Source organism: Battus philenor, unplaced genomic scaffold (genome assembly GCF_028537555.1).
Source record: "Battus philenor isolate CCGP_79_NKW_IND1 unplaced genomic scaffold, ilBatPhil1.0.hap1 SCAF_13, whole genome shotgun sequence".
Lineage (NCBI taxonomy): Eukaryota > Metazoa > Arthropoda > Insecta > Lepidoptera > Papilionidae > Battus > Battus philenor.
In genome coordinates, this window is record NW_027181675.1 from 12,727,080 (window position 1) to 12,754,827 (window position 27,748).

The window sequence follows — 27,748 nt, forward strand, 5'->3', positions numbered from 1 at the left end:
CAAATAACTATAAAGTCTGAGTTTGTAATCAAATACCTAAAGGTACAGACTATGTATTAAATGGAATCAGGCGTTACCTTGTGGAAGTCCATCCTAAGTAAGAAAAGGACCAATATTTAGTCACTTCCGCACATGCAGTGGTAGTCGTGCAACAAAGGGCATTGCCCGCCAGCCCGCTGATAAATGCGTATGCGGTAAACAATGCGAATTACACAATTGCCACCGTTAAATCACTCAACAAGTGTTTTCTCCACGGGCCATCCATCTTCAGTAGTTATGTTACACCGATTAGTGCCAAACACAGAGTCAAGAGAGGTGCATTTATCAGCGGGCAGGCGGGCGGTGCACTTTTTTGCACGACTACCACTTCATGCGCGGAAGTGGCTAAATATTGGTCCTTTTCTTAAGTTAGTTTTAAGTAGATAGTAGACCTTTTTCATAACCGGTAATAAGTTTGGGTGAGGTAGTATGTTGTAAATACTATGCAATGTACTATTTAACAATAAAAACTAATAATTTTAATTATCAATATTTTTATACTATGTTGCAACAAATTTCAGGTGCCTGCCGAATTCTTCGCATCTGTGACCGTGTATTTCAGCGATATAGTTGGATTTACCGCAATCGCCGCTGTTTCGACACCATACCAGGTTCGCCCACTGTTCTATTTAAACTTTATACTATCCATTTCTAGAATTATTTATTCCATACATTATACATACTTCTATTTATTTATTTATTATTATAAAAATTATCATCAGGTTTATCATCATTTCAGCTATAAAACGTCGACTGTTGAACATAGGCCTCCACAATAGATTATCAAAAGGACTAATCGAAGCGTCTTACATCGAGTATCTTCCGTATAATTTAACAATTCAAAAATAGAATTAGCGGTATTTTCGCATATCGCGATTTCTTAAAGACAATCATAGGATATATTACGAAAGATTTAGACTTTATTGACGAGTAACAACTGATAGAAAAAAAATATAATTATATGTATAAAGAATAAAGATTTTTCTTCTAATCCAAATGTCAAGCACAATTAACAATAAAATACACACAATACTATATATTAAAGCACATAAAAATTCAAAATAAATCCTTTGAACCATTTGAAATATCTAAAGAGCTTTCTGGCTCTTTTAACTGACATAGATAACGCATTCCCCTACTCAGGGATAATTTAAGAGTCATTACATATAATGCTAAACGCGTTTCGATTCTCATCCCAAGCTAACAACTCTTTTTAAAAGCCTTTAGTACAGCGACTATGTGGAGTTTTAGCCTATACCTAAAACTAAGCTGTCTCTTCACTTAATTTATTACAATGAAAGGGTGTACAATAAAAAGGGGGTTTAGGGAGCGTTCATTTAAGTGGATAATACTTAAACCACCAGCTATCAGGAGCCGAGACGAATTGTTTGTCTGAAGTACTAGTGGATGGGACTTATCGCTGGTGCGACCGATGGCCGTTGGGGTAGAAAGGTTTTGGAGTGAAGAACATGAATCAGTAGACGCGGCGTGGGTAGTTCATTCGGTGAATCGACGACATAGTTATGATCGCAGGAAGTTCCTGGATGCTTGTAGCCCAAGATCGGTCATCATGGCAATCTTTGGGAGAGGCATATAGCTTGCAGCGGAAACCATCGGCTGAAAAGATTAAAAAGAATACCCAAACAGTAATATCTAATAGATTCAGGCGTTACTTTGCGAAATTCCACCCTAAGTAATAAAAGGACTAATATATAGCTACTTCCGCTATGTAGCAGCAGTCGTGCACGTACACGACTCGGTGTTTGGCAGTAATCGGTGTAACATTACTCCTGCGGATGCCCCGTGGAGTAGTGAAACACGTGTTGAGTGATTTAACGGCAGTAGTTGTGTAATTCGCATTGTTTGCCGCATGCGTATTTATTAGCGGGCTGGCGGGCGGTGCACTTCAATGCACGACTACTGCTACATAGCGGAAGTAGCTATATATTAGTCCTTTTCTTACTTAGCCAAACAGTATTTGCAAACTTTAAAATTTTAAGAAATCAATGCTATGTCTTGCAAGATGATTGTTTTGTAACCGTATTTTTAATGTTAACTTTATTACTTGCCTTTTTTTTTGAGTAATTTATTTTTTTAATGTTCACTTTCGATTTTCATTGACAGTGAAACTAGTTGTAACTGAAGTATTTTTATCACTTACAGGTTATCAGCTTTCTCAATTCCGTCTATAAGTTATTCGACGAACGAATTGAGTGTTACGACGTGTATAAGATTGAAACCATCGGTGACTCCTACATGGTGGCTTCGGGGTTACCAGTTCGGAATGGTATATTTTTTTACTAGTTATATAGCACTTCGTTGTATCATATATGTGAAGTAATGACTATATTAACGACACTAAATAAATTATAATATTATATAGTCCTTAAAATAATAAAAAGTTATTACAAAAAATTATCGACAGAGTTTATCACGTTTGTTTGGTCTTCTTAGATCAGTCAGCAGTTGGAACTCTCGTGGCGTTACAAGCTATAGAACATCGTTATAAAAGAGCTCATTTATTCCCATTATTATCTATTTTGAATCATTTATATTGATTTAAGTTGATTTGAATTGTGCATTTCATAGAAAAATATATACATCAACTATTTATTATTATAATATTTCTTCACGAAGCTTTTCTTTACGAGTGACTTAATTTAATCACTTCATAAAAAAAATGGATGCTAAGATATTTTTATGCATAACTATAAAAAAAAATTAATGTATTCTGTAGGACCCACTTTGTGAAGCTTGTTGGGATATAGGCATAAACGCATTGAAGCTTTTCACTAACAAATGCTATGCATACATCTCTTTATAGCTTTTACACTTATAACCAATCATCCTGTATATAGCAGAGACATACACGAATAGGCTACTAAGATTCAAGTCATATTCGTCGTTTCAACTCATAGACGCCCACTGGAAGACATACACCGCCATCAAAGATATCTATGGAGAGATATACCGTGATCGCCAGGAATGGCAGACGAGTTGGCGATGGCAATGTAGTATTATGGTACGCAGAGGACGCTACTGACCATTCTCGGGATTCTTGTTTGTGGCAATACTGTATAATAAATACACAAAGTGTAAATTATGTAATATTGTACCCCGGTAATAGAACCCGCGACCTACGATCGCAAGTCTTTCTCATTTACCTGTGATTCTTACTTCTCCTTTGAAAAATATTGATAAATTTTTCAGAGAGTGGAAACTTATGTTCTAACAATCAAACCAACCGAAGTACACTGTTAAAATCCTGTTTTCTTCAAGCTTACACTCTCTAGCAGCATGTAAAATGCTATCTGAAGTGGTTACAAAACGGCATTAATGTCACATTTCTGTCTCCAAAATTAACATTAATAAGCATTAACAATTAACATTAATAACACATTATAATAATTAACATTAATAACACATTAATAAGTAACAATAATCATAACAAATACTTTTTTGCAGGAAATAAGCACGCCACTGAGATCGCAAGCATGGCTCTGGAACTTTTGGAAGCGACCTCCATGTGCCGTCTACCGCACCGGCCCGATCAGGTACCTACTTAGGTAATATTCGTCTCAGTGTTTTTGCTCATGTAAATAATAACGAAGGAAGCTTCGCATGATTTTTCATTTTATTTTTCTTTACCTGAATGTCTTTTTTTTTTTCGTTACTTATCGTAAATTTTGTTGCTGCTATCGCTGACGTAAATGTAAAGGATACGATGTTTAAACAAATAACAGTCTAAGTTTTTTGTAGGCTATTCACAAATCAGGACATTCGGAACTCTTTTATTATTAAGTTTAAAGATATCCTTATAAGTAAATATAAATATATTGTGTGAAAAGTAAAAATAAGAAAGTGAAAGTGTTATGGAAGGATTACAACATTCCTTCAGGCGTTTGGTGTAGGTCATGAAAGGAAAAAAATGAATAAAATTATGGAGTACATTCCATATTTGTTATTTTTCGTCATTTGTTAATTACAGTTTAAAATATTAATTTTATGTATAGGGGCACATATGCGAAATTATATATTTTACCAAATCACAGAGATAAAATCAAAATAGTAAATAACCGAACACATATTTGATATAATTTTGTGGCCATCACCATATGTGTGGGTGAAATCTTACAATACAATGCCATGAAATGATTCTATATTTTTTATATATATAAATAAAATTGGTGTGTCTTTAATATTAAATAATCGCGTTTTACGTATGCATATAAATATATGTACGGTACCTATATCAAAATTGCATTTTTTTATTTTTCTTCGGCAAATACCCGATGTAATAAAAAGTAACTTGGCTACTTTTATTTCAGAAAAATTCTTAATCAAACGAAAATAATAAATATACTTATTAATTAATTTGTATAATTCCTCGCGAACAAAGTCGTGAGCACACCTAGTGGTACATCAAATAATTATGACATAGAAAGAAAAAGCATTTTAAATTAGCATTCAATAGATGATTTTAGCCAGACGCATTCCAATAGAAAAATCAATTACTGTCATTTTTTTAATAGAAACAGGCGTTACCTTACGGAAGTCCATCTTAAGTAAGAAAAGGGCCAATATTTAGCCACTTCCGCACATTGACTCTGTGTTTGGCACTAATCGGTGTAACATAACTCCTGAAGATGCCCTGTGGAGGGGTGAAACACGTGTTGAGTGATTTGAGGGTGGCAGTTGTGTAATTCGCATTGTTTGCCGCATACGCATTTATCAACGGGCTCGCGGGCGGTGCACTTTGTTGCACGACTACCACTGCATGTGCGGAAGTGGCTAAATATTGGTCCTTTTCTTAATTACTATCATAAATTTCAAATAATTTTATTTTAGAAAAATTGTTTAATAAAGAAACTATATAATCTAAATAATTCATTTGTTAAATTCCTCGCGCGGTTAAAGTTAGTCTTGTAATAAATTTAAGAACTTGTTAAAAATTCAATTGCAGTGTTGAAGATTTTAAGTAATAATAGAGCTTAGGAATAAATTGCTCTAACGACTGAATTAAGAAAATTGCATAAGTAACCCAAAAAAACCGTCTGAGTCTGTTGTGGGGTCTTCTCAGATGAGGACGCATTTCAAACCCTCGTAGCCTTATGCCCAAAGATGCCATATAGCAGTTCAAATGATTCTAGTTTCTATCAAATGGGGTTCTGGCTTCCGGTAACCTACTTGTAATAATAAAAGATGTAACGTTTGCCTGAAATCAAACCTAAACTTCATTACTTTACTACTAGGTAAAAACTGTTCTAATATTATATACAAATAAAATGCTTAAAAATGAAAAGTTGATTTTGTAAACAGGTTTAAATTACTCAAAACATCATACACTACTTAATTAGTAAAAGATCTTATTAACATTTTTATTATCTAAATAAAATAGACAAACATATGACGGCTTTCGATAACATCGCATATTGAAATCCTTTTTTTAATGTATCATAATACGAAAAGTATTTATCTAAATATTCTAATTCACTTGAAAAAGGAAAAATTGTGTTTCAAACTTTAAAACAAAAAACAAGTGTTAAAAATAATTAATATTATACCTCTTCAATCTTCTTAAATTTTCGATTAATTCTTTACGAATAGATTGTTCATCATATCAGCCAAAAGACGTCCAATGCAAGGCGTACGACTCCCCGAATGATCGCCACCCTTACCAGTTTAATACATCCGGTATTCAGCGACTTTCCTACCTTAATTACGTCATCTATCTACCTATAAGGAGGAATCTACCAACGCCACGTCTACCGTCTTATGATGGCTACTCAACAACCTTTTGTCTACTACTAAGAATTCTTAGATAGGATTAACATATGATTGATGTTTCAGACACTCTGCATGCGAAGTGGAATTCACACTGGACCCTGCGTGGCCGGAATCGTTGGTAGTAAAATGCCAAGATACTGCCTATTCGGGGATACAATCAATACAGCGAGTAGAATGGAGAGTACTGGAGAACGTGCGTGAATAACTATTAGTTCATTCTTTTAATATACTTCCCTTTCTCTTCTTCTTTTCAGTCCTCTATTATTTCTGAAGGTCGTGTTCGGCTTGATATGCCTAGAGGGATCGATCTTATTTCGAGATTAGATCTCCTTTCATAAACATTTCTTCGAAATTTATCGTTAACTTTATATTGTTTCTGTGTTGAACTATATACCATAAATATCTAATAGATTCAGGCGTTACTTTGCGGAAATCCATCCTAAGTAAGAAAAGAACTAGTATATAGCTACTTTCGCTATGTAGCATCAGCATTTATCAGCGGGCGGTGCACTTTATTGCACGACTACTGCTATATAGCAGAAGTACCTATATATTAGTCTTTTTCTTACTTATATACCTTCTCTTTTCTGCTACCGTGCGAGCTCTGTGTATATTGATATCATATGCATTATGAGTTCTAGGATGAAAAAAAAATATTTTTTGCCATAATTCTTTAACTTATCAAATAGATTATCTATTTCAATGAAAATTCTGCTAATGCATAGTAAGTTTTTCTTTGGCTCTCAATACCAGAATAGAAAGTAACAAAGCATGAGAGATTGAGGCAATAAATCTTAATATTTCTTATCTGGTAAGTAAACCTATATTCAACATTTCTTAATGCAGCAATGAAGATACAAATATCGGAGGACGTAAAGCGCGCGTTGGATAAATCCGGCCGGTTCATCACAGCTCCGAGAGGAGTCGTCGATGTAAAGGTACATTTCATTCAAAATGCAGCGCCTTGTATCAATAATAATACAAGATAAGGGAAATAGATTTTGATAAGATCAAATAAATTAGTACTACTTTTACTGGAACACACAAAACTACCCCCAATAAGAAAGAGGCGACAATCTTCAGCCATCAAACATACCTTTGCGAGAGTACATAGAAGATCTAACTTTATGTTCTTATCATTGTTGTCGTTTCAGCCCATAGACACTGCAAGGCATAATCCTCTTTCAAAGATATTTATGTAAGGATATCTAGATCGCCACGCTTCGCAGAAGGATTGGCGATCGCAGTGTGATATTATAATATGCATAGAACTCTGGTGTCCGTCCTCTGGAAACATGTTTATGATCAGTGGCAATCCCATATAATTAATGAACAAACGATGAATTATATAAGATTGTATACCGAGAATCGAACTGCGACCTACAATCATAATTCTCAGTCTTCTACAGATAGGCTACCGTATACAGGCTACTCATATCATTGTCATAAGCCCTAATTAAATTCTAGTGTCTAAACTGAGACATCATCTTCAAAACTATGTTGTCATTATTTTATTATCTTTAATATGTTGTTATTGATATTGCAATTAATGTTCACAATCTTTAACTAGTGACAAATAGCTTTTTCTCTTTCTAAGTGATAAAGCTAAATTAATCACTTTAATTCAATCTCAATATACCTTTTACCGTATTCTTTAAATTTTAAAATAAAAATATCATGTACCACCGTAATATTTCTAAACATATAAGAAAAAAAAAACTTTTACTGAGATGTCTCATTACCATATTACAGGGTAAAGGAGAAATGATGACCTACTGGTTAGAAGGTCGGACAGATCCATCTCCTGTGAGACCCACCACGTCATCACTGGACTGCACGCCAAGCTTCCTCGCCAGGATCCACTCTAAAGGTCGAGCATCGCCACGATATCAACCAGAGTCTACTAGAGGGCAGATATAAAGTATCTTAAACTTTTAGTTATATGGAGATTATTTCGTAATTTATTGTGCAAAAGCTTCATCGGCACGTATATTTAGCGATATAATAGTTTCTTATACACAAGAAGTTAAGGCATTCATCACACTTTTCGCATCTCTCTGCTACGCCTGCTATCCGAGGTTTTAAAATACAATACTCTGCATAACACTTAGTTTTTGTTCTTGGTTTCTAAATATGTACAAACACCTGTGATTAATTCAAAAAGTATCCACAAAGTGTCCGCTAGTTGATATTTTTATGTATTATATTCTTTTTGGTGTTATATCCTATATACACAAATATATACATATATATGTGTATATATATACACATATATGTGTGTGTATATACATATATATATTCACTGATACTCGTACTTGCGATTTGTTAATCACATCATTCGATATAAAAAATTATGATTAAAAATCATTGAAGTAATTTATTCCTGAACACAAAGTAAGCATAAAGATATGTGCCGATGAACACTTATTACATTAGAATACTATGTTCGAATAACATGGGAGATATTTATCATTTTAAAATGCAATTTTTATACATTTTATAATGATAAATATTGCTCGAAATCATTGGCGATTTTAATCTGTACTGTTATCTGAAATTGTAAACAGCGTCAAAAGTTATATAAACCACGAAATTATTTACATTATGATTACAACAAGATAAAAATACTTTGAATGGAATTATGTTGTCTTTTGAATTGTTTACTTTTTGCAACATTTCTTTTCTATCAACAAATTAGTTTTATTATTTGTGTTAAAACTATATCAGCTATATTTTTAACACGTGTAAATGTATAAGAACATTGTCATATTGCAGTGTTTTGTAACTTACATAATTGCTAAGTTATCAAAGTTATCCCAACATTTTCTAACGGACAATTGACAGACAGACACAACTCCATAGTGATATATATCTAACAGACACAAGATCTCACTTTGGTTACTTTGCCCACATATAAATAAAATTTAGTCTCAGCAATATTATTTTAAAACAAACATAACTATGCCTAAACTGTTACACGATAGAAAAGTCATTCGTTCTGTTGTCGGTCGCCAAAACTTTACACGTGCTGGCGATCACTTATCTTTTGATATAATGTCCGGACATGATAGTAACATTTATTTGATAAGATTATAAAAATATATAAAGAATATTCTGAATCATTCACAAGTCAACTAAAGAAATATACATATTTGGTCCAGTTAGATACACGAATTAAATATCTATTTATTTCCATATGGAATAACTCCCAGAATAGATTACTTTTAGTAAATAAATAAATAAGAAAATATTTATCTCATAAATATAAAGGATATCTATTTAATAATAGGTATAATGCGTTTAAATAAACATTGCGATATAGCGGTCACGGAAGTGTGTATACGTATGCCGCTAACAATTAGTTTTCACTTTTTATAATGTCAATCTAGTCAAACTTAGTTAATAAATATATATCCAATCAATTGTCGTTTCATTTTTAATTAAGCCATTTTTTAAAATAAACAAATTTTTCTTCACCTCACTTTTTACTTGCGTCTTATTACAGCTAAGGGATATGATCAGCTGTCATCATTATTATCGCATCCTGCATATATGCCTCTCCTATAGATTTCAAATAAGACCTGTTGGAAGAGCCTACATTCAGCGTGTTCCGACGACATTGGTGAGGTGGTGAGGTCACCTGTCAAACTTGTCTATCGGAACAAGAGATGTATAAATGATGTAATATATATGTTAACTGAAAAACTCATTTACCCCATAACTAATTATATAGAACCACGCCTTTACACACGGTGGGGGAAAACGTGAGGCCCCGTAAAACTGGCCAAAAAAAAACTTGTGTTTTCTCTTGGTCTACGAAACCTTCTCCAAAACCATATGGCCCCAACGGTTATCTCTTCTGCTAGCTATATAGCCTTCCGACTGCCACTTCATTTTGCCGAGCCGTTGGACTTTTTAGATTAATTTTTTTTGTCTTTTGTTTTTAAGTTAGTTTGTTGTCTAAGGACCTCGTCATCCTTGATTCAATCTTAGAGAAATCTCGACTATAACCGACTCCATGGCTCGTTAATCGTCTGTGAGTTTACTAATGAAGCCCGAAATCATAGACCACTTTCAGTCATTTATCAGAGAGTTTAAATAAACTATTATTTGGCACTTAATTTATTTATAGCTATATGTTAAGACTTAATGAGCAATTCTAGAATGTTCTGGTCGTAATCGTGTAGCCGTAGACATCGCGGGCTCTCCTGTTGCAGGCCACCAATTTTACCCAGCAACCAGAATGTCTCCATGGCCCCTTTGCCCTGAAAATCATAAATTTGATTACTTACTTACTCCAAAAGGATATTTAAGTACCTGTTTGAATTTGACAAGACTTAAAATATTAGGGGGACCGGAAAGTAATGTCGTTTCTGCGCATGTCAATATTTGATCATCATTTGATAGCTTATTACGTACTTGGAAGACGTTATATCCTAGTTGGCGAAAGGTTATTGATAACGAAGGTGAATTTACTGTTGATAAGAAATAAAAACTTGTTAAAAATGTAGTCGTGCGATTTTAACTTAAAAAGCGACGTTACTTTCCGGTCCCCCTAATACAATACAGCATATGTTTTCGTTTTATTTTTTTCTATTTAATTAAAGTTATGTGAGATAATTGCTTATATGTAAAAAAAAACCTTTAAAAGAGTAAATATATCGCTCATTGGTGGCCAATTAATGTTTAGTGCACCCTATTCATGATTTCGGAAATAATAATTGACATAATAATATAGTAATATAAAGCATTATAAAAATAATCTAATTACTATTTATAAAAGTAATTATTGTTAACTATCTGTCCCTGCAGACTTTGTACTTAAAACGACTAACAAGAAAATAAATTAATAAACCTTTTATCAACGATCGCTTTATACTTAAATTGAAAATAAGTGAGGAAACTTTAAAGCTTTTTGCTGACTTATGTAGCTATGCATTCATCCCTTCAAAACTAACCCCAATCATGCTGTACGTGGTACTGTGTTATGATTATATATTGTTATGGGCGGGTCGTGTCCTACTATGAGGTGATTGTACTGATATATGTTTGATATACTTATATCCGTGTTCCTAACTAACCCCTTATATTAAACATGATAAAATATGTAGTTAATTAGGGGAATCTGAACAAGAGCTTATAAAAAAAATTAATTCAAAATTTTTATGCAATACCTTTTTGTAGTTTCATCATAAGATGATTTGTGTGCAAAAATTGACAATAGATACGGTAATTTAAGGTTTGGGAACCACTTATATTAATAATAAATTATGTTGCTAATATTCTCGAATTATGATTATTAATAATTATTACTTGTGTACAATATGAGAAGAATGCAATAAGAGAACTGTTTAAAGGTACGTTCAATAGAATTAAGCAACCATAATATGACATTCTTTAACTTAAAGCCACTAACTAGGGTTCTAAACATCCTGATCTAAGAAGAGCCCACAAAAAACTCCAGCGGAGTTTTTTCATGGCATCTCCTTGAAATTCATAACTGTCTATAATTTTTTATTTTTTTATTTACGCTTTGTGCCCACAAAAAATGTACAATGGCAGACTTAACGCCATAGTCGTTCTCTACCAGTATACCTTGGACAGAAGGGAAATAATCGAAGCAGATGCTTAAACTATAATTAAATTGAACTTGCCTACTAATGATACAATAATTACATATATACCTTATATAAATATTTATATACAATACATAAATAATATATACATATAATGTAATACATATACTTCGTGTAGATAAATATAAATAATAATAACTACTGTTGTAAAGATTCTGCTAATTTCTGACGCTAATGTTCCCGAAGTATCCGCTTGAAACTGTAACGGCTTTTTGCCATCCTGATTTCCAAAAGCAGCTTATTCCACAGAAGAATAGATTTCACAAAAAAGAAAAGTGTATAATACAGTAAAGAAGCCCCTTTCAAGCTTTAATATCGCTTAAAGAACCTTAAACATTTTTACCAGTTTCTGGTAATTAAGAGACATAACACCGAGGTAAGACATAAATAAGAAGAATAAGGTAAGATATAAAGTTGATCAAAAAAATAGTTACTAATTTACGGAGTCTAGAGAAAGAGACAAACTTATCTTTATTTATAATGTTAGATAGTTAGGTATAAAAATACGACAGCAATACTTACCGGAATATCTAAGACACCTCTGGATTCTGTTTCATAGTTTCCAATGCCGTCCAATGCTTTTTTCGTCGTATGTGAAATGTGAATTTTCATTGCTGAAACGTTAACTGATCGTGTTATTATAACAGATACAGTAATTGGTAAAAAGTAATAACATAACATAACTAATTCTTCTTATGACACAAGATTCCTTTTAGAGAGATGGTTCTGACTATCCGCTGGGTTTGTCTGAGATGTTACGTATTTTTACCGTTGGTGAAAGCGTGCCGAAAATAAATCCCACAACCTATGATCGCGTTAACATCTAGAATACCATTAATACTACTACATAGTAATATCAATCGAAAATCGTCAACAACTTTTTAATATATAGAAAAGATTTTAAAGGCTTTAATTTGACAACTTTAATTTATCTCCTCAACATCGGTTCAATTCATAATGAAAAAAGCCATAAATGACTTGAAGGCGACATATTTAAATGGCGGAGAATTAGAGCAGCCTTCCGCCACTACTGGATCTCGTACGCGGCAAGGAGGTCCACCTCCAGTACCTCAAAAATAGCCTAACCAGGGTCTTTACACAACTTTGGCATTTATCACGTGCACTAACTCAAGTTCTCAGGCAATATATTCTAGAATTTGTTAACCAATTACTTCCGCCGGATCCATGAAATATTTTGATCTGATAAAATCTCCAGTTTTCTCAACAATTGTTACGAATGCATGATTAAACAACACACTAAGAAAAGCTCCTTGACCGTCGTACACTCTTGTTCTCGTACAAATAATGTAAGCCGGCCAATGAAGCCTGAAGTAACTGGTGACACACATAAAAGCGACTCATATGAGACAGCTCTTTTTTAAACAGGGAATCTTGTGTACAGTCAGAGGAAACATTTTAAAATGTTATTGATATGAGCTAATAAAAATCTTAAATATCTGTGATTTTACACTAAATCGACGTATCAGTTTTCATGGTTTAACATCCTGTAGATAATTTGTATTATCGACAAACTTGTCAACCTGTGAATCATTGGTTAAATATATATAAACGTATCCTCTATATCTATATCTAACGTATTACTCATCCCCTATGAAGGTAGAAATATCGATAAGACTTCGTCATATGAGCAGAATAACGCAGACTTTATCGTTCAAAAAAAAACAGGTAATCCCTATTTAACATGTGATTAATATTTTGGTTATATTTTACGTCAACAACAATATTTGTAATCAACTCTCTTACATCGAAATAAATCCGCAAGGGAATGAATGATTGTATCTATTACTAGGAATTAATTTTTCTCAACCAATTTGAACGGAATCGGAAAATCGCTTCAGGAGATTCGATTTTATCTTTTGATCGTCTGTTAATCAATGATCAAGCGAAAATCAAAATTGGCGTAACCATCTCATGTCGTATTAAACAACCGTTAACAAGAGATTAATCGTAATTGACTAGTGTTTCAGAAGCTGGACTTTCATCTAAATTCATTCATACATATAAAAGTACAGTATACATTTTCTTAATATACCTACATAAAATAACTTTGGCTGATGTTCTTTCTCTTTTATAAGAGAACTTTAGTTCTCATATTATATTTCCGTTATCAAGCTTAATGAATTACTGCTTTAAAATTGCAGCCTCATGGCCACTACATAAGAATAAGAACATCTCTCATCAACATCCTTTCAAAAAAAAGGGGGAATAAAAATACTCACCTTCACCTGTACTCTCCATTCTGCTAGCTGTATTAATCGTGTCCCCAAAGAGACAATACCGGGGCATTGTAGTTCCAACAACGCCTGCTACGCAAGGCCCTGTGTTTATGCCCGCTCTAATCCTTAGTAACTCCTCAGGTCTGTGTGGCACCCGCGCACCTTCTAGGCCTCTCATCAGAGAGAGAGACATGTCGGCAATCTCCGATGCATGTCGGTTGCCTAAAAATCGATTATCTATTTAAACTGTTCTTATAGCTATCCCACAAAAGCTATATTGATAAATCATATATCAACAATATACTCATAAAATCGAAGGCCGAAGCCGATAGACACCCATTGCAAGGAATAGGCCTTCGTCAAAGATATGTATGGGATGATATACTATAATCGCCTCGCTCGGCAGACAAATCTGCGATCGCAGTGTTGTATTATTAAGGTACACAGAGGACGCTACTACTCGTCCTCTGAACTTCTTTGTGAGAAGTGGCAATCCTATTTAATTTATGCAAATAATTTGAAATATAAGATTGTATCCTGGGAATCGAACTCGCTACCTAAGATCGCATTTCTCAGTACTTTACGGCTGGTCTTGTTCTGTTTTTTAGCTGTTGAACGCCCTCTGCAAGGTATAATCCTCCCCCAAAAGTATCTTTGAGGGCTATACCATAATTTGCATTTATTAAGTAAGGTACACAGAAGATGCTTTTCATCCTTCGATAACTTGTTTGTGAGAAGTGACAATCCTATATAATTAATGTACAAAGTGTGAAATATATATAATTGTATATCGGGAATTGAACCCGAGAACCTACGATCGCATCTAAGTCTTTTACTGCTGGTCTATCACAGCTGAAATGAGCTGTGGTAGACCAGATGAATGAAAATTCATTCATCAAGTAAATATGACGAGATTAGAATTGAATCTTGGGAATCAAAGGTGTTTAAAATTAATTATCAATGAACCAGATACATTCCTCATCAGAAACTAATGTAATGAAGATAAAACATAAATGTAGTGAAAGTAAAATAGAAAAAAAGATACACTTTTCATTAGAAAAAATAATAAGGTTTATTAACTACAAATCTACATATTTATCCTGAACAGAAAGTAATATAATTGTTGCAGCGCATAATACGATTTACAACGCAATATGTTTTTTTATCTGTGCTACCAACTGTCAAAAGCGCTTGGGTTCTTTTTTGGTGTTAATTGTTCTTTCTTGGAAATAGAGAACTGAGTACGTGTTATTTATTTTTAACAAGTTTTTTATTATATGTAGTGATAGTTCATAACATGGTCCTTCGAGCCAGATATTACATCTGAACTAATTAATTATTTATTTTTAAACATAAACATCGAATAATAAATCAACCAGATACATTTATCATCAGAAACAAATGTGATTATTTATCGAACTAATGTGTTTATGATAAATAAAGCAGATACCAAGTTCCTCGAACTTTCTTGTGTATCACTGACTTATTGTTTCAAAACATGGGAGCCTTATTATACTCAGCAACCGAAACAATAAATTTATTTCAAACAAAATTATTCGATCAGTTGTTACTGCTGTTATTAAACAGCAGCTGCCATGTTACACCCAGAATATTTTTCAAAAATCACAAATAATATCTTGGCCATCCAATATTAAAAAATAAAAAAAATTGTCTTAAATTTTAAAAACAGGGTTTACACAAAATTAATCCTATACTGGCGACATCAACTCAATATTAGTGACGTAATTAAGAAAATAAATCAGCTAAAATATTAACTAAAAAATAAATAAATAAATTATACGCAAACGTATTTCTAACCACCCTGATTTCTGTGGTACAGTCATGCTAGCCTAGTAACAAATTTAAAGTAAGTAATAAACTTTTTTTTTCCAGAAAAACATAAGAAGAATTATACCGTTATGTTTATATAGATATTAGAAAAATTCAAGGCAATTGAAAATTTTAAAAAAAAAGTTTTCTACAATATAGTAAACAGATGAATGGTTTAAAAAATATTTTAATTTAAAAGCAGAAGCAGTTTTTATTGGAGAATCTGTTGTAATTATAGTATATCAATTATATATATATATATATCATCCGTCGATTCATAAACACCTTTAATTGTAGTTTATATAAATCTGTTACAATCGAAAGCCATCGACGAATTTCAATTAAAAAAAAAAACAGTTTTATTTAATAGAATGCATGCATATTAATTCATATGCGTTCTAAATATGAATAATAAACCAGGAATTTCTAATATACCATTTCTCTGCGGCAACCCAGAAACAACCATATATGCGTCACCGATCGTTTCCACTTTATAAACATCGTATTGAACTATTTTCTCGTCGAACAATCTGCAACAGAATAAATTTTAAATATTTTGTTAAAGTCACTTTTTGAACTTTATAGTATAGTCCACTTTAAAAATCGCCTTTTGCTGGTTAAATAACTAACTTTATACTTTAGGTTGTACTATAAATCAAGGTCAAAAAAGTGTCGATGAAATCTATAATGGTCAGGTAGTAGCCAACCTCAGGAAATGAATTGAAAAATCTTTGTCAAGTATTTAAATTGTTGTATTTTGAAAAACACAGCAATTTTTTAATTTTATATAATTTTAGAAATACATCTAGTTCCATATTTGGTATGTACTATTAAATGTAATGTTTTTCCTCCTACTATAAATTATTATTTTTTATTTTTGTGCTCACTGTCATACGATTACGGATTGACGTTGATTTAAGGGAAAATTTGTTCATTGTTTGAAAACCAACACTTTAGTTGAGTGTACAGTCGATGCTGTTTCGAGAGCTAAATTACACTATTAAATGCTTGATTAAAGAAAAGAAATAAGATATAATTAAACATGTAAATATAAAGCAACCTGTAGAGCATATTGAGCATATTGATGACCTCAATGGGCGTGCTGGTGGCAGAAATGTTGGTGAAGCCGACGATGTCACTGAAGAAGATGGTCACGGCATCAAATGACTCAGCAGGTACCGTCCTCTGCGCCCTCAGTCGCCTTATCACCGCCATCGGAAGCATCCGAGAAAGAAGAACATCACTCTTTCTCTTCTCAGCCACAAGACGTTGGTTGCTCAGTTCGATGGACTCGGTGAAGGTCTGGAATCATCATCATTATTTCAGCTGCAAGACGTCCACTGCTGGATTTAGGCCCCCCTCACTCACTTCTAAAAATCTGGAAGGGCATATCAAAACTTATAGAGTATTTAACAGAAGTATAAACTTCTTTTACTTTTATTGGTCATTTTTACGCGTTATGCAGATGGCGGTACTAATCCACCCGTGCAAATTGTTATTCGTTCTGGAAGTCAAGGAAAATTAAGACCTGGTGTAATCAATGAGGACTACATTATATGTACACGAACTATTTACAATTTTAGCATAAACACCAAGATGGCGACTATCTCACTTATGGCATTCTAAATCGAAGATTTACCCCTAAAAGTTATAGTGCCCGTAGTGGACTGTAATACGGAACGTTCTCGCGTGAACGCTACAGATAGATAAACGTATTTCACACTACAATAACACAAACGGAATCTGTACAAACAAATAGAATTGTAGTGTCTGTTTGTAGTATTAAAATAAACACTGTTTACTACATGATAAAAATATGTATACGATACATATAACGGAAGTACATTTTTTTTACATTTTTGTCCATCTGCCTATCAATCTGTCTGTTTGTTTCCTCTAATCTCTGAAATAGCTGGACCTATTTTGACGTCACTTACTGGCTGTTGGCCAATGTTATAAAAAGTAACTGAGGCAACACTTATTTTTGGAAATACTTAAACAAAAAAAAAATTTATTAAATTCCACGTGGACGAAATTGCGAACACAGCTAGATTTAAAAACAAAGTAACGAAAAATGAAAACTGTAGACAAAAAGCTGCTTTAAAACATGACAAAATAAAGACCAATTAGTATTAACACTTCAGAGAGTATATTATACGTTTTCGTAGTAGTATAAAATAGGTATAATTCAGTGATTACAATCACTTAGTTTGTAAAACACCGTTGGCGCAAATCATTGTTAAACAATGCGTTACATTCATCATTATTCCAGTCGTAATATATCCAATGCTGTACATATGCCTCCTCTAAAGACTTTCAAAAGGAGCTATTGGAAACGACCTGCATCCAAGGACTTCCAACTACTTTAATAAAACCAATCCACATTGAATGTGGGCATCATACGCTTGGTTTGCCGGTCTGGACCAACAAGTCCTCAGTGTTTATTGGGTTTAAAATTCATTTATTTATTTCTTACATCTGCCTTGCTAATTTCTATATCTACGAAAAAGTTGAATCTAAGAAATTATTGACTCCTGGAATATTATGACTATTATAGTCTTAAATAATTAGCACAAAACAATTAAATAGCTTTGCAGACAACCTTGTTGACTCGTACTTACAATTGTATGTCGTTCTATTACTCGAAGATATCACGTTTTGCATTGTGTATACACTTGTGTATAATGTATAACATTGTCACTGTTTATATATGGTGTAATATATCAATAAGCCTGTAACACCTTTCCGTATGTCACATAAAATTAATGTTTAGTCGTTGTCATAGATGACTCCTTCTATTGTAATAAAACCGGCAATGGGATTACTCGAATATTTTGTGACCTCAATAATCCAGCCCGAAAATACTCTTTAAATACGAGAGATTGGAAGAGGAATTTATTTAAGAAAAGGACCAATATTTAGCCACTTTCGCGCATGCAGTGGTAGTTGTACAACAAAGTGCAGCGCCCGCCAGCCCGCTGATAAATGCGCATGCGGCAAACAATGCTAATTACACAACTGCCACCGTTAAATCACTCAACACGTGTTTCACCCTTCCACGGCGCATCTTTAGGAGTTATGTTACACCCATTAGTGCCAGGAATTTATTATTTAATATATCCTCGAATAATATTAGAAAAGTATGTGACATTTTTCAATCCATACTCCACAAGTATGGATTGAAAAATGTCACATACTTTGGACGAACTTTATCTGACATTGTACAAAAGTGCGTAAGTATATGTTTAAAAGTGTAAAAATTGTAATTATTACATTACTAGCATATATAGATTCCCTTTGCGTAATTATAAGTTTGTTTTAAGAAACTTAATATTTTTACTAATATACACGTTTTTTACATAGCGCATGCTGTCTCATTGGATTTAAGATTCATATTGTTACGTACCGTATTTTCAATGATTACGTGATTAATAATTACAATTTGTAATTATTAATCACGTTATCATTACAGAAATTTAAAAAAAAAATAATTAAAAAATAACCTACAAATGATTCAACGACCTTTGAATTACACTGTATATTTTAATGAATACGTGAAAACGTTGTGGAGTTTGTGCGTTTTTCAAATAAAATATTCAAGAATAATATTAAAGCTACACTTGGGATTTCCCTACGAGATTGAATGAGAGTGAGAAGATGACCGCTGCGGCTTTAAAGTTCCGGAGTGGATACCACTCCAACCCTCCATCGTACAACGGCATCGACAACTCGGAAATTCTTCCCTGACGCCGTCTTAGCCTATCGCATGATCCAGTATCGAGGTGGACCCGATTTTGGTCCAGCTCTTCACAGGGCACGGGGGGTTCTCCGAGTACCTTCACCGGTTTAAGCTCAGGGAGAACCCCTCGTACTTCTGTGAACCGAGCGTGGACCAGACCGTGACCTACCTGGTAGCCCACTGTCCCGCATTTGGAGGACTCTGGGTCAACTCTGAATGCCGGTTAGACATGAAGATCTGTGAGGAGTTAATGGCCTCACTAATAAAGGATGACGAAAGGAGACCAATATTTGTCGAACTTTGCAAGAAAATTGCAGAAAAAGCAATCAGTAGGAATAAAAGTTCAAAACAAGAATAAGTGTAAACTATAAAACAGCAAATAAAGCAAAATAAAAATGAAACGTATATAGAAAAAATTTAAATAAGATAAATTAATGTAGAACTGAGAAATTAGGTGAGGAACGAATGATGTCGAATGATAGAAAGAAGCAGAAGAAATGTGGAAAAGAAATATGAAGTACGAAAGATTATAAGAAGAATGCAAGAAAAGCGCGCAAATAAAAGTAATGTGAAAAAATGTAATTTATAGAAATAAAACGACCCTGTCCTTCCCAAAAATAGGTAGCAGGGACCATTTGAAAAAACCAAAAAAATCGTTCATCGTTTCCATCCGATATTTTATGAAATCTATAGTGGGAGGCCAAGGTCCAGCACTGGACATCTTACGTATGAAATGATTATAATGACGCTCTTTACCAGTAAGCATATCTAATGCTATGTATGTATATTACTACGTGTACATTTAATTATATTCAAACATAAAATGGAGTAAAGAGTAAAATAAACAATACGCAATGTCTCTATACTATCTTACGTATTATGTCATAAATCATAAAGAAAATTCTACGTCATTACTATTTACAATATATGTTATGGAAATCTCACTTCAAACTGTTGCGTATTTATTTTTGTAGATAAGTATTATACAGAAGCTTTGCTTCAACTTGAACGTGTTGTAAAATGTTACTGACCTGTTGTAGTAAAGAAAGAAAATGTATTTTAGAGGGTTCTTTATTTATTGATTGAATGTCTTACCGCGTTTGACTACCAATTTTCAAATGGAAAGCGACAATGCGCTCAAAGATAAAACACGCAGATCAGTCGTATCTGTTCACAGTGACCCTGAAGGAGATTTTAATTCTCTGTAGATAATAAAGTCGACAGATACAAATACTAAGGTTATGCGGAACAGAAACGTTTCGAAACGAAAAGAGCAACGGAGATGATAACATAAGGTCGTGATATTCTACAGCGCGTTCCTCGAAATTAGTCCTGTAAAAAATTGATAGATTCGGTACTTGCCAGTGGTGTTCAAATTAATTTTCTATTTCCTATACTGCAAGACTTACACTGTAATGATTTATGTTACAAAAAGGTTTATGAGTTTCACTTATTCTGTGACGTAATAGAATGCATTGTTTTTATTTTGTTACTCGGAAATATAAAAAAAATGTTATATTTTTCTCTCCATAAGAGAACCATAGAGGCAGCCAAATAGATACGAAAGAAGTCAAATCCCGATCGAATATAACACCAACAATACTGAGGCTCACTTCGTAACAAACTTTCAGAAAAATCTGTTCTCCTACCACCAACGGAGCTTTCGAAATCGTTAATTCTAAGGCGGGGGCACTAAATCTACTTAGTTTAACGACTGAAAGGTGATCGATTTTATCATTTCAGCTATGGGACGTTTACTGCTGCATAAAGGCTTTTTTAAATTTCCAAAAGGATCTACATAAGCAGCTTGCCTCCAACGTTCCTTGTTAAGGTAATTAGAAGACCAACTTGTTAGTGAACGTTCCACGCTGCGCTTGCCTTTACAATGCCATTATGAAAATATTAAAAAAAAAAACAATATGTATAAGGGTGATAAGATAGATATATTATGTATAGGTTATAGGTCTAAAAACTATAAAGGCATGAATGTATACATATTTATCAACTTTAAAGCGTTTATACCAATTTCCAATCAACCTGTATAATTATCCTAAACTTTAACTATAAACTCCACACAATATTATAGTAACAAACAGACAATCAAATTTAATTATAGAAAAGATTGAGAAAAGTAATAGAGAATTTTATATTTTGTTCACAGTGATATTATAGAGGATAATTGATTATATGTGTAAAACTTTTAAAGGGATCGATGTATAGCTCAATTGTCAGCATTGTACATCTGTATTAAGTGATCACTTTGAAATGTTTTTACATTTTTTTTACATAATGAAATGCGACAGGTCAATTATTTCTAGTAGAACAAAGTCGGCAGGAACAGATAATAAACAATTATTAATTTTAATATGTTCTAATAAGAATTTATACATGCAACATTATCATTACTTTATTTATTATTTCTGAAATAATCGCTTTTTAGACGAGGAGACTTCATATATTAATTGATAGTAAATATATATATATATATAAATTACTGGTGATTATTACTATAAATATATATATATATATATTGATAGTAAATAATCACCTCTTTAGGCAAATAACCGTGGAACTTACAGGTTACTGAATTTGTTAAAGCCCTTTTTTAATGTGTATATTTAGGCATTACAGACATCTTTGTACACGTAATTAACATCGTTATAATAACACCATCAGTCACTGTTGTAAACAATACTGTTTGCTTTAGTATTAACGTCATTACATGTCTTGCGCAATCGCTATTGTTAAAAGTTAAAACGCATATTCACAAGTGTAAAGTCTCCCTTAAATATTTTAACGTATTTTCTTACCGTAGTAATTATATCTTGCAATTAAACTTCACTTCATTTTTTGAGAGTGTGCGAATATATCTAAAAGTAAACTTGTGTGAAAGGCTTTGTATAGAATGTTCTATAAATCAACGACAAGCCTAAATTATTGTGACAGGGTAGTAAACCACGGCAAATAAAATAAGAAATGACATGCAATTTCACAAAACTTTTAGGTTTATTATTATTTCAGATAAAGTACCTCCACAGCTGTGGGTGGACGGATTCGCTAAAGATTTATACCAATAACCTACGTAAACACGTCTATCCATCGTATGGTTGGAAGTTCTTCTTTGTGCTTAACGGTATTTTCTACATGTTGTGTGACCTGCGTTCATTTTAAGTTAGATTTAGTTTAAAATTTTTTGTCAAGGGTTTGACGAATAGTACTATGTCTTTATAATATTCGTAGGTCAGAAAGGAGTTTGGAAATAAAAACCGCACAACGTCCCAATAAATATAATATTTATTATAAAGAAGGAAGACCCAGGCTAGAAAAAATAGATAGATACTGAACTATGACTTATCTTTAATGCTGTTACGAATGGACTGCCTTTACAAAAGGTTGGAGAACTAATAATAATAGTTTAAATTATTGTACAAAAATTATTAGATAAACACTGTTAGCGTACACAACCCATTGGTCTTTGTTCTGGTAATCACTTATATTTAATTACTTTTAAATTGGATAACAATGAGTACTTATATCAATTTAATAGTATATAGCAGGGGTGACCAAGCTCTTTGATAATGTGAGCAATTTTTCGAAATTTGAAAATTTTACAAGCCGCGATTTAATACGCATTTAAAACATGCAAAGCAATGTTTTTTTTTAAATTGAAATAATTTAAATAAAAGTAAAAAAAAGCACTTCTAATAATACTTAAGATGCCGGTTAATTATTTATGATCTGTGTTTAGTTTCCACTAATGTTGTGGTTAAATAATAATATATATTATTCACACCAGTAATTTGTTTCAATTTCCCAGGAGCTGACATAGGTAATATAAATTTAAATATTGAAATAATTCAACAATCAACCGGAGCCAAAAATAATCGTTTTAAGAGCGGCATATAGAATGCCAGCCGCAGTTTGCCACCCCTGGTATAAATTATAGGTACAAAAATATGAGGACATTAAATCTTCAAAATCACGGCATCGTAGTTTTCGTCTCTCATTTACTGAAAGATTACACGCAATAACATAGTAGTTGATACATTAAAAAAAAAACTAGAAAAATAATAATTTTTAGTAAAAGAAACAACATCTCAAGACGCATAAAATTCATTTATATTTTCAAATGATAATAAAAAAAAACACTAAATATAGATTTCATTATATATTTATTTCTTTACACTTTTTTGCACCATAGAGAGTATAGAGGAAAAAAAAGAAACAATTCATATGGTACAAAAAGCGATCTTATCACTCAAGCCAATCTACCTAGATTTTATTAATTAACTTTATTAGGTTAGTCATTACATATCACATGCAATTACAAATGCATTTCATACAGCAATTGAATCACTTCTAGGCATATCAATTACTATCAGGAAAACAGTTTTCCAATAAAAATCTACTAAATCATTTTACCTTCCAAGAAGGTATTAAATACTTCACGATAATTCACATAGAATTTAATAATCTGAACACTTTTGTCATCAGTTCAATAAAAAAAAATAAAAAATCAACATTCATTCAATGCGTGACGGCTGCTGAACAAACATTTAATCAAACACAGTATTTAAATACGCATAAGTTTGCGGCTAGTATATTAAAGAAAGATTATATAGAGAGCTATATATTTTAATTTTCTTATATCTTCTATATATAAGGCCAATTAGCGCAGAGCAAATAATCGCTTGAGCCTTACGGTTCTTAAATAAAGATCACGGACCGGAAAGAGCAGAATATGACCTCCAACAGGCACAGATAACCTTCTTAAAGCCGTTGAAAATAGCTGGATATAAACCTCTTGCAACTGATCATATTGGAAATATATGGAAAAAAGCCTGTGCCAAATTATATAATATCAGTGGAAACTGCAGTAGTAGATTCTAGGCCGAGGTAGCACGTGTGAACTACGTGACATTACTACTAGATTTATAATATATAATAATTTTAATGAAATATACTATACAAATCTGCAATGGTTCCCTACGGCCATCTCTTTCTATTTGAGAGTCTTGTGTGTAAAGATAAGATAAAATTTATTTACTCAACTTTGGAACTTTTAACAGGATTCTCGATGGTCGTCAACCTTTTTATATCCATTGACTCTTCCTTGCAAGGTGTTAACATTGCAGATGAAAATCAAGAATAAATTCCTCAATGACATACTCATCTTTAGTAAAGTTTAACAATACAGATTTATGCACATACACTTTCAGTCTAAACTAAAACAAAATTAACAAGCGACATCATCAATCAGGCAAGGAATCTTGTGATTTAAATATTCGTTTATAGAATAATATGCCTTTTACGTCAATGGTAATCCAATAATGTTTACGGATGTCCCAGCAGTTAGTCAATAAGTTGGTGCCATAACAAACAATGACAATATTTTGACCTTATCTTACTATTGCAAGGTATCGATATCATTAAGTTGATTATATGCTAAAATCTTTGTGGTCACTTTTACTGTTTTAATGGTTGTTTTACCTTTCCTTTTTATAAGGAATGAAACTACCGTTAAAAATGGTAAAATTAGCCATACACTGTAACAAAAACATACACAGAGAAGTGTTTTTTCATCCTGTGATGTTGATTGAAAAAATAGAAAATTTGTACATGGCTTTAAATCTGCCTTGTTGCTGGTTTGAGTGATGAGTTTTCCTTATAGATTTCCAACGGAATCGGTTAGCAAGTACGTTGGATGCGACCTGCATTTGGTAGATGACCCAGCGCTGGATTGTCGATCCGTGGTCTTCACTCCAGACTCTTAAAGTCCAAGCGACCATCTATTCTGCGTGTTATGTGGCCTGTACTGCTCCTTTAACTAACCAATCTGCTAGGCTAGTGTTGGTAACTTACGTTTGTCAGTATAAAATCTTAAATACGTTTATTCTATCGCCTGTCAACGGTATCACATTAAGGAAATATACTCCTAATCGATAGTATTACAAGCATATGTGTAATAAAATACTCCAAATAAAACTGATAAGAAATGCGATTGATATACGAATCAATATATGAATCAAACATCGTAACCGATGATAAAATAAGCGGAAAGGATTCAAATATTTTCGAAATCTAAAGAACCTGACCGATGAGTCACTCTTTGGTATATAATGATTAACTCACCCGCACTTTCCTCCCACCGTGACAATCACCTAATAACATTCGTGTACACAGAGGCTGTTCAGTTGGTCGCGAACGCTTACTCAATACAGTCGCGTCAATATGAGGTCAACCATACTCCTTATTCACGCATTCGCGGCATTAATTTTATTAGACGTAGTTAGTTCAATGCCTTTTTCACAAGATGATTCTACATCAAGGACAGATCATTTGGATAGATTCAGTGAAGAAATAAATTGGTTAAAGCTTCCAAGAGTGAAACGCAGTGCAATAGTGTACAACAGATGTCCAACGGGTTTCATAAGGATGCCCCCTCCATTACTATGCATTAGTTGTAAACAGTGAGTATCACCATCGCTTAAATTTAAATGGTTAACTTTTATAAGACCTTTGAAATTGAAAATTATACGATCTTGCGGATGTTCTGATAGTATTAACAATTCAACATCCCAAGGTTGTGTTTCTTGCAGATTTAGCATTTAAAAATATTGAAATCCTGTTTTCGTTCTGGTTCCGTAAAAGGCTTTATGACACTCACAATGCATCGGGCATTGCTCTTTTACGAACATATACGAACGCAAAATATGTATTTCTTAATGATTTTAAAAACAGCTTAATTAAAAGTTCTTGTTATAGTATTAAATAGATAAATGTTTACATCATTTGCTTTCCGTTAATGTATTCATATGAATTAATAAAAAAATAAATTTCAAAATTCGAATTATTATACATTTAAATTAATATTTGTTTACAATCTGTCACAGCAGAAGTTGTACTACCATAAGTAAGCTTGCAGTTAGTGGTAATTAGTTCCTGTCGCATTACAATAAAAAAACAATGTAACATTTATCAAGATGATCACTTTATACAGCATGATTGGAAATTACTGATTAATGAGCTATACATTAACCTTTTTAAAGCTGTTACACCTATTTCCCATCACCCGGTATATGAGCAAAAGGCTGCATTAGCTATGATGTGATAAATCTTATTAATAGTATCCATGAACATATTTCACAATATTACACGTGGGTCGTAAGTTATGACCTTGTTATGCAATAATTTTGACTTAGAGACCTTTAAGGTGTTCAAGTTAAAGGTCGTATAAAATTTATTTTTAATATACTTAAGCATATTTTGCAGAGTTTTTAGTTTGTTCAAATGTTTTCATGTAATCGCTAATGAGTGTCACCTTGTTTTAGACATGAAAGGTTGTCGGCAAAATAACGCGGCAAAATAAGCTTATTTGCGTTACTACAATTTCGATACAATTTCCAGTGACAACTATTTATATCAAACAATCTAATTATACGACAAATCAAAATGTCCATCCATTACAGTCCATTATAACAACCTTATAAGTTAAAAAAATACATTAACCTACTTAGAACAGTTGATATAAGGCCAGTACTATAAAAATACATAAACAGATTATATATTCTAATATTTATATTGTCACAAATATGCTTTCTCTTTTATTTAGATTATGCTAATTGGTTACTTTATATTATAAAATATTTCATAAGAATACATCTGTATATTTTAAGTAATATAATAGTTTTGTTATGAAATATATTAAATACTATTTGGGAAGTTTCGTTACTTGTACGTTGTCGACTTGGGATTGTAGGTCGGAGGTTTGATCTCAGGAATACAATCTTAGATAATACACACTCTGCATTAATTATAGAGGATTGTCACTGCTTCCAAGCAAGTTTCTAGAGGATGAGCAGCAGCGTCCCTTGCGTACACATAGCACACTTACATCGCTGACCCACCTGCTAAGCATGGCGAATACGTTATATCTCCCCAGGGATATCTTTGAGGAAAGCCAATACATTGCAGTATTCAATACATATTTTATATTAGGTTTATACTATGCTCACCGACAATAAACAAGATCCGTCTCGTACAAAGGGAACGTAATTTAATATTCATTTGCGTTGCCGTTTTTTATTTAGATTTCCTTACAAGTCTTTTTTTCAATATCGTTGACGGCAAAAAAAAAGTAATTAAGTATACGTGGGCTACACGATTATTTTTTTACATTAAATAACAACTTAATGTAAATGAAATAAGATTTCATTTGAGTTTTATACTTCGTAACAAACTTAAACGGATAACTTATTAAAATACAAATTAAATTTCAAATTTGGAATCATAAAACGCATACCATTGTCGAAGAATTCAAATTTGATTCGGCAATTTACCGTCATAAACTCACAAACAACGATATATACAATGTTACGAGTATAAAACGTGGTAAAAACTCCTTATTTGATACATGAATTTTATTTTTTTCTTTCGTTCAAAACACATATGCTCTTGATGGTCAATATTTGAAATAAAAA

The 27,748-nt window shown here is 32.7% G+C and overlaps 2 protein-coding genes across 2 annotated transcripts in view; one reads left to right on the forward strand and one right to left on the reverse strand.

The window, feature by feature from the left end:
* Nucleotides 1–7,746, forward strand: part of LOC137933501 (receptor-type guanylate cyclase Gyc76C) — a 49,371-nt gene extending 41,625 nt beyond the window's left edge. Inside the window, exons 8-13 of the mRNA XM_068777460.1 lie at nucleotides 561–650; nucleotides 2,203–2,326; nucleotides 3,505–3,593; nucleotides 5,890–6,019; nucleotides 6,673–6,764; nucleotides 7,579–7,746. Of these exons, the coding sequence (XP_068633561.1) occupies nucleotides 561–650; nucleotides 2,203–2,326; nucleotides 3,505–3,593; nucleotides 5,890–6,019; nucleotides 6,673–6,764; nucleotides 7,579–7,746 (693 nt within the window). The remainder of the gene's footprint in view (nucleotides 1–560; nucleotides 651–2,202; nucleotides 2,327–3,504; nucleotides 3,594–5,889; nucleotides 6,020–6,672; nucleotides 6,765–7,578) is intronic.
* A 2,219-nt stretch (nucleotides 7,747–9,965) lies between these two features.
* LOC137933554 (atrial natriuretic peptide receptor 2-like) overlaps nucleotides 9,966–27,748 on the reverse strand; it is a 62,676-nt gene continuing 44,893 nt past the window's right edge. Inside the window, exons 5-9 of the mRNA XM_068777516.1 lie at nucleotides 16,590–16,831; nucleotides 15,965–16,059; nucleotides 13,703–13,921; nucleotides 11,985–12,076; nucleotides 9,966–10,091 (exon numbers count right to left, since the gene is read on the reverse strand). Coding sequence (XP_068633617.1) covers nucleotides 9,966–10,091; nucleotides 11,985–12,076; nucleotides 13,703–13,921; nucleotides 15,965–16,059; nucleotides 16,590–16,831 — 774 coding nt within the window. The remainder of the gene's footprint in view (nucleotides 10,092–11,984; nucleotides 12,077–13,702; nucleotides 13,922–15,964; nucleotides 16,060–16,589; nucleotides 16,832–27,748) is intronic.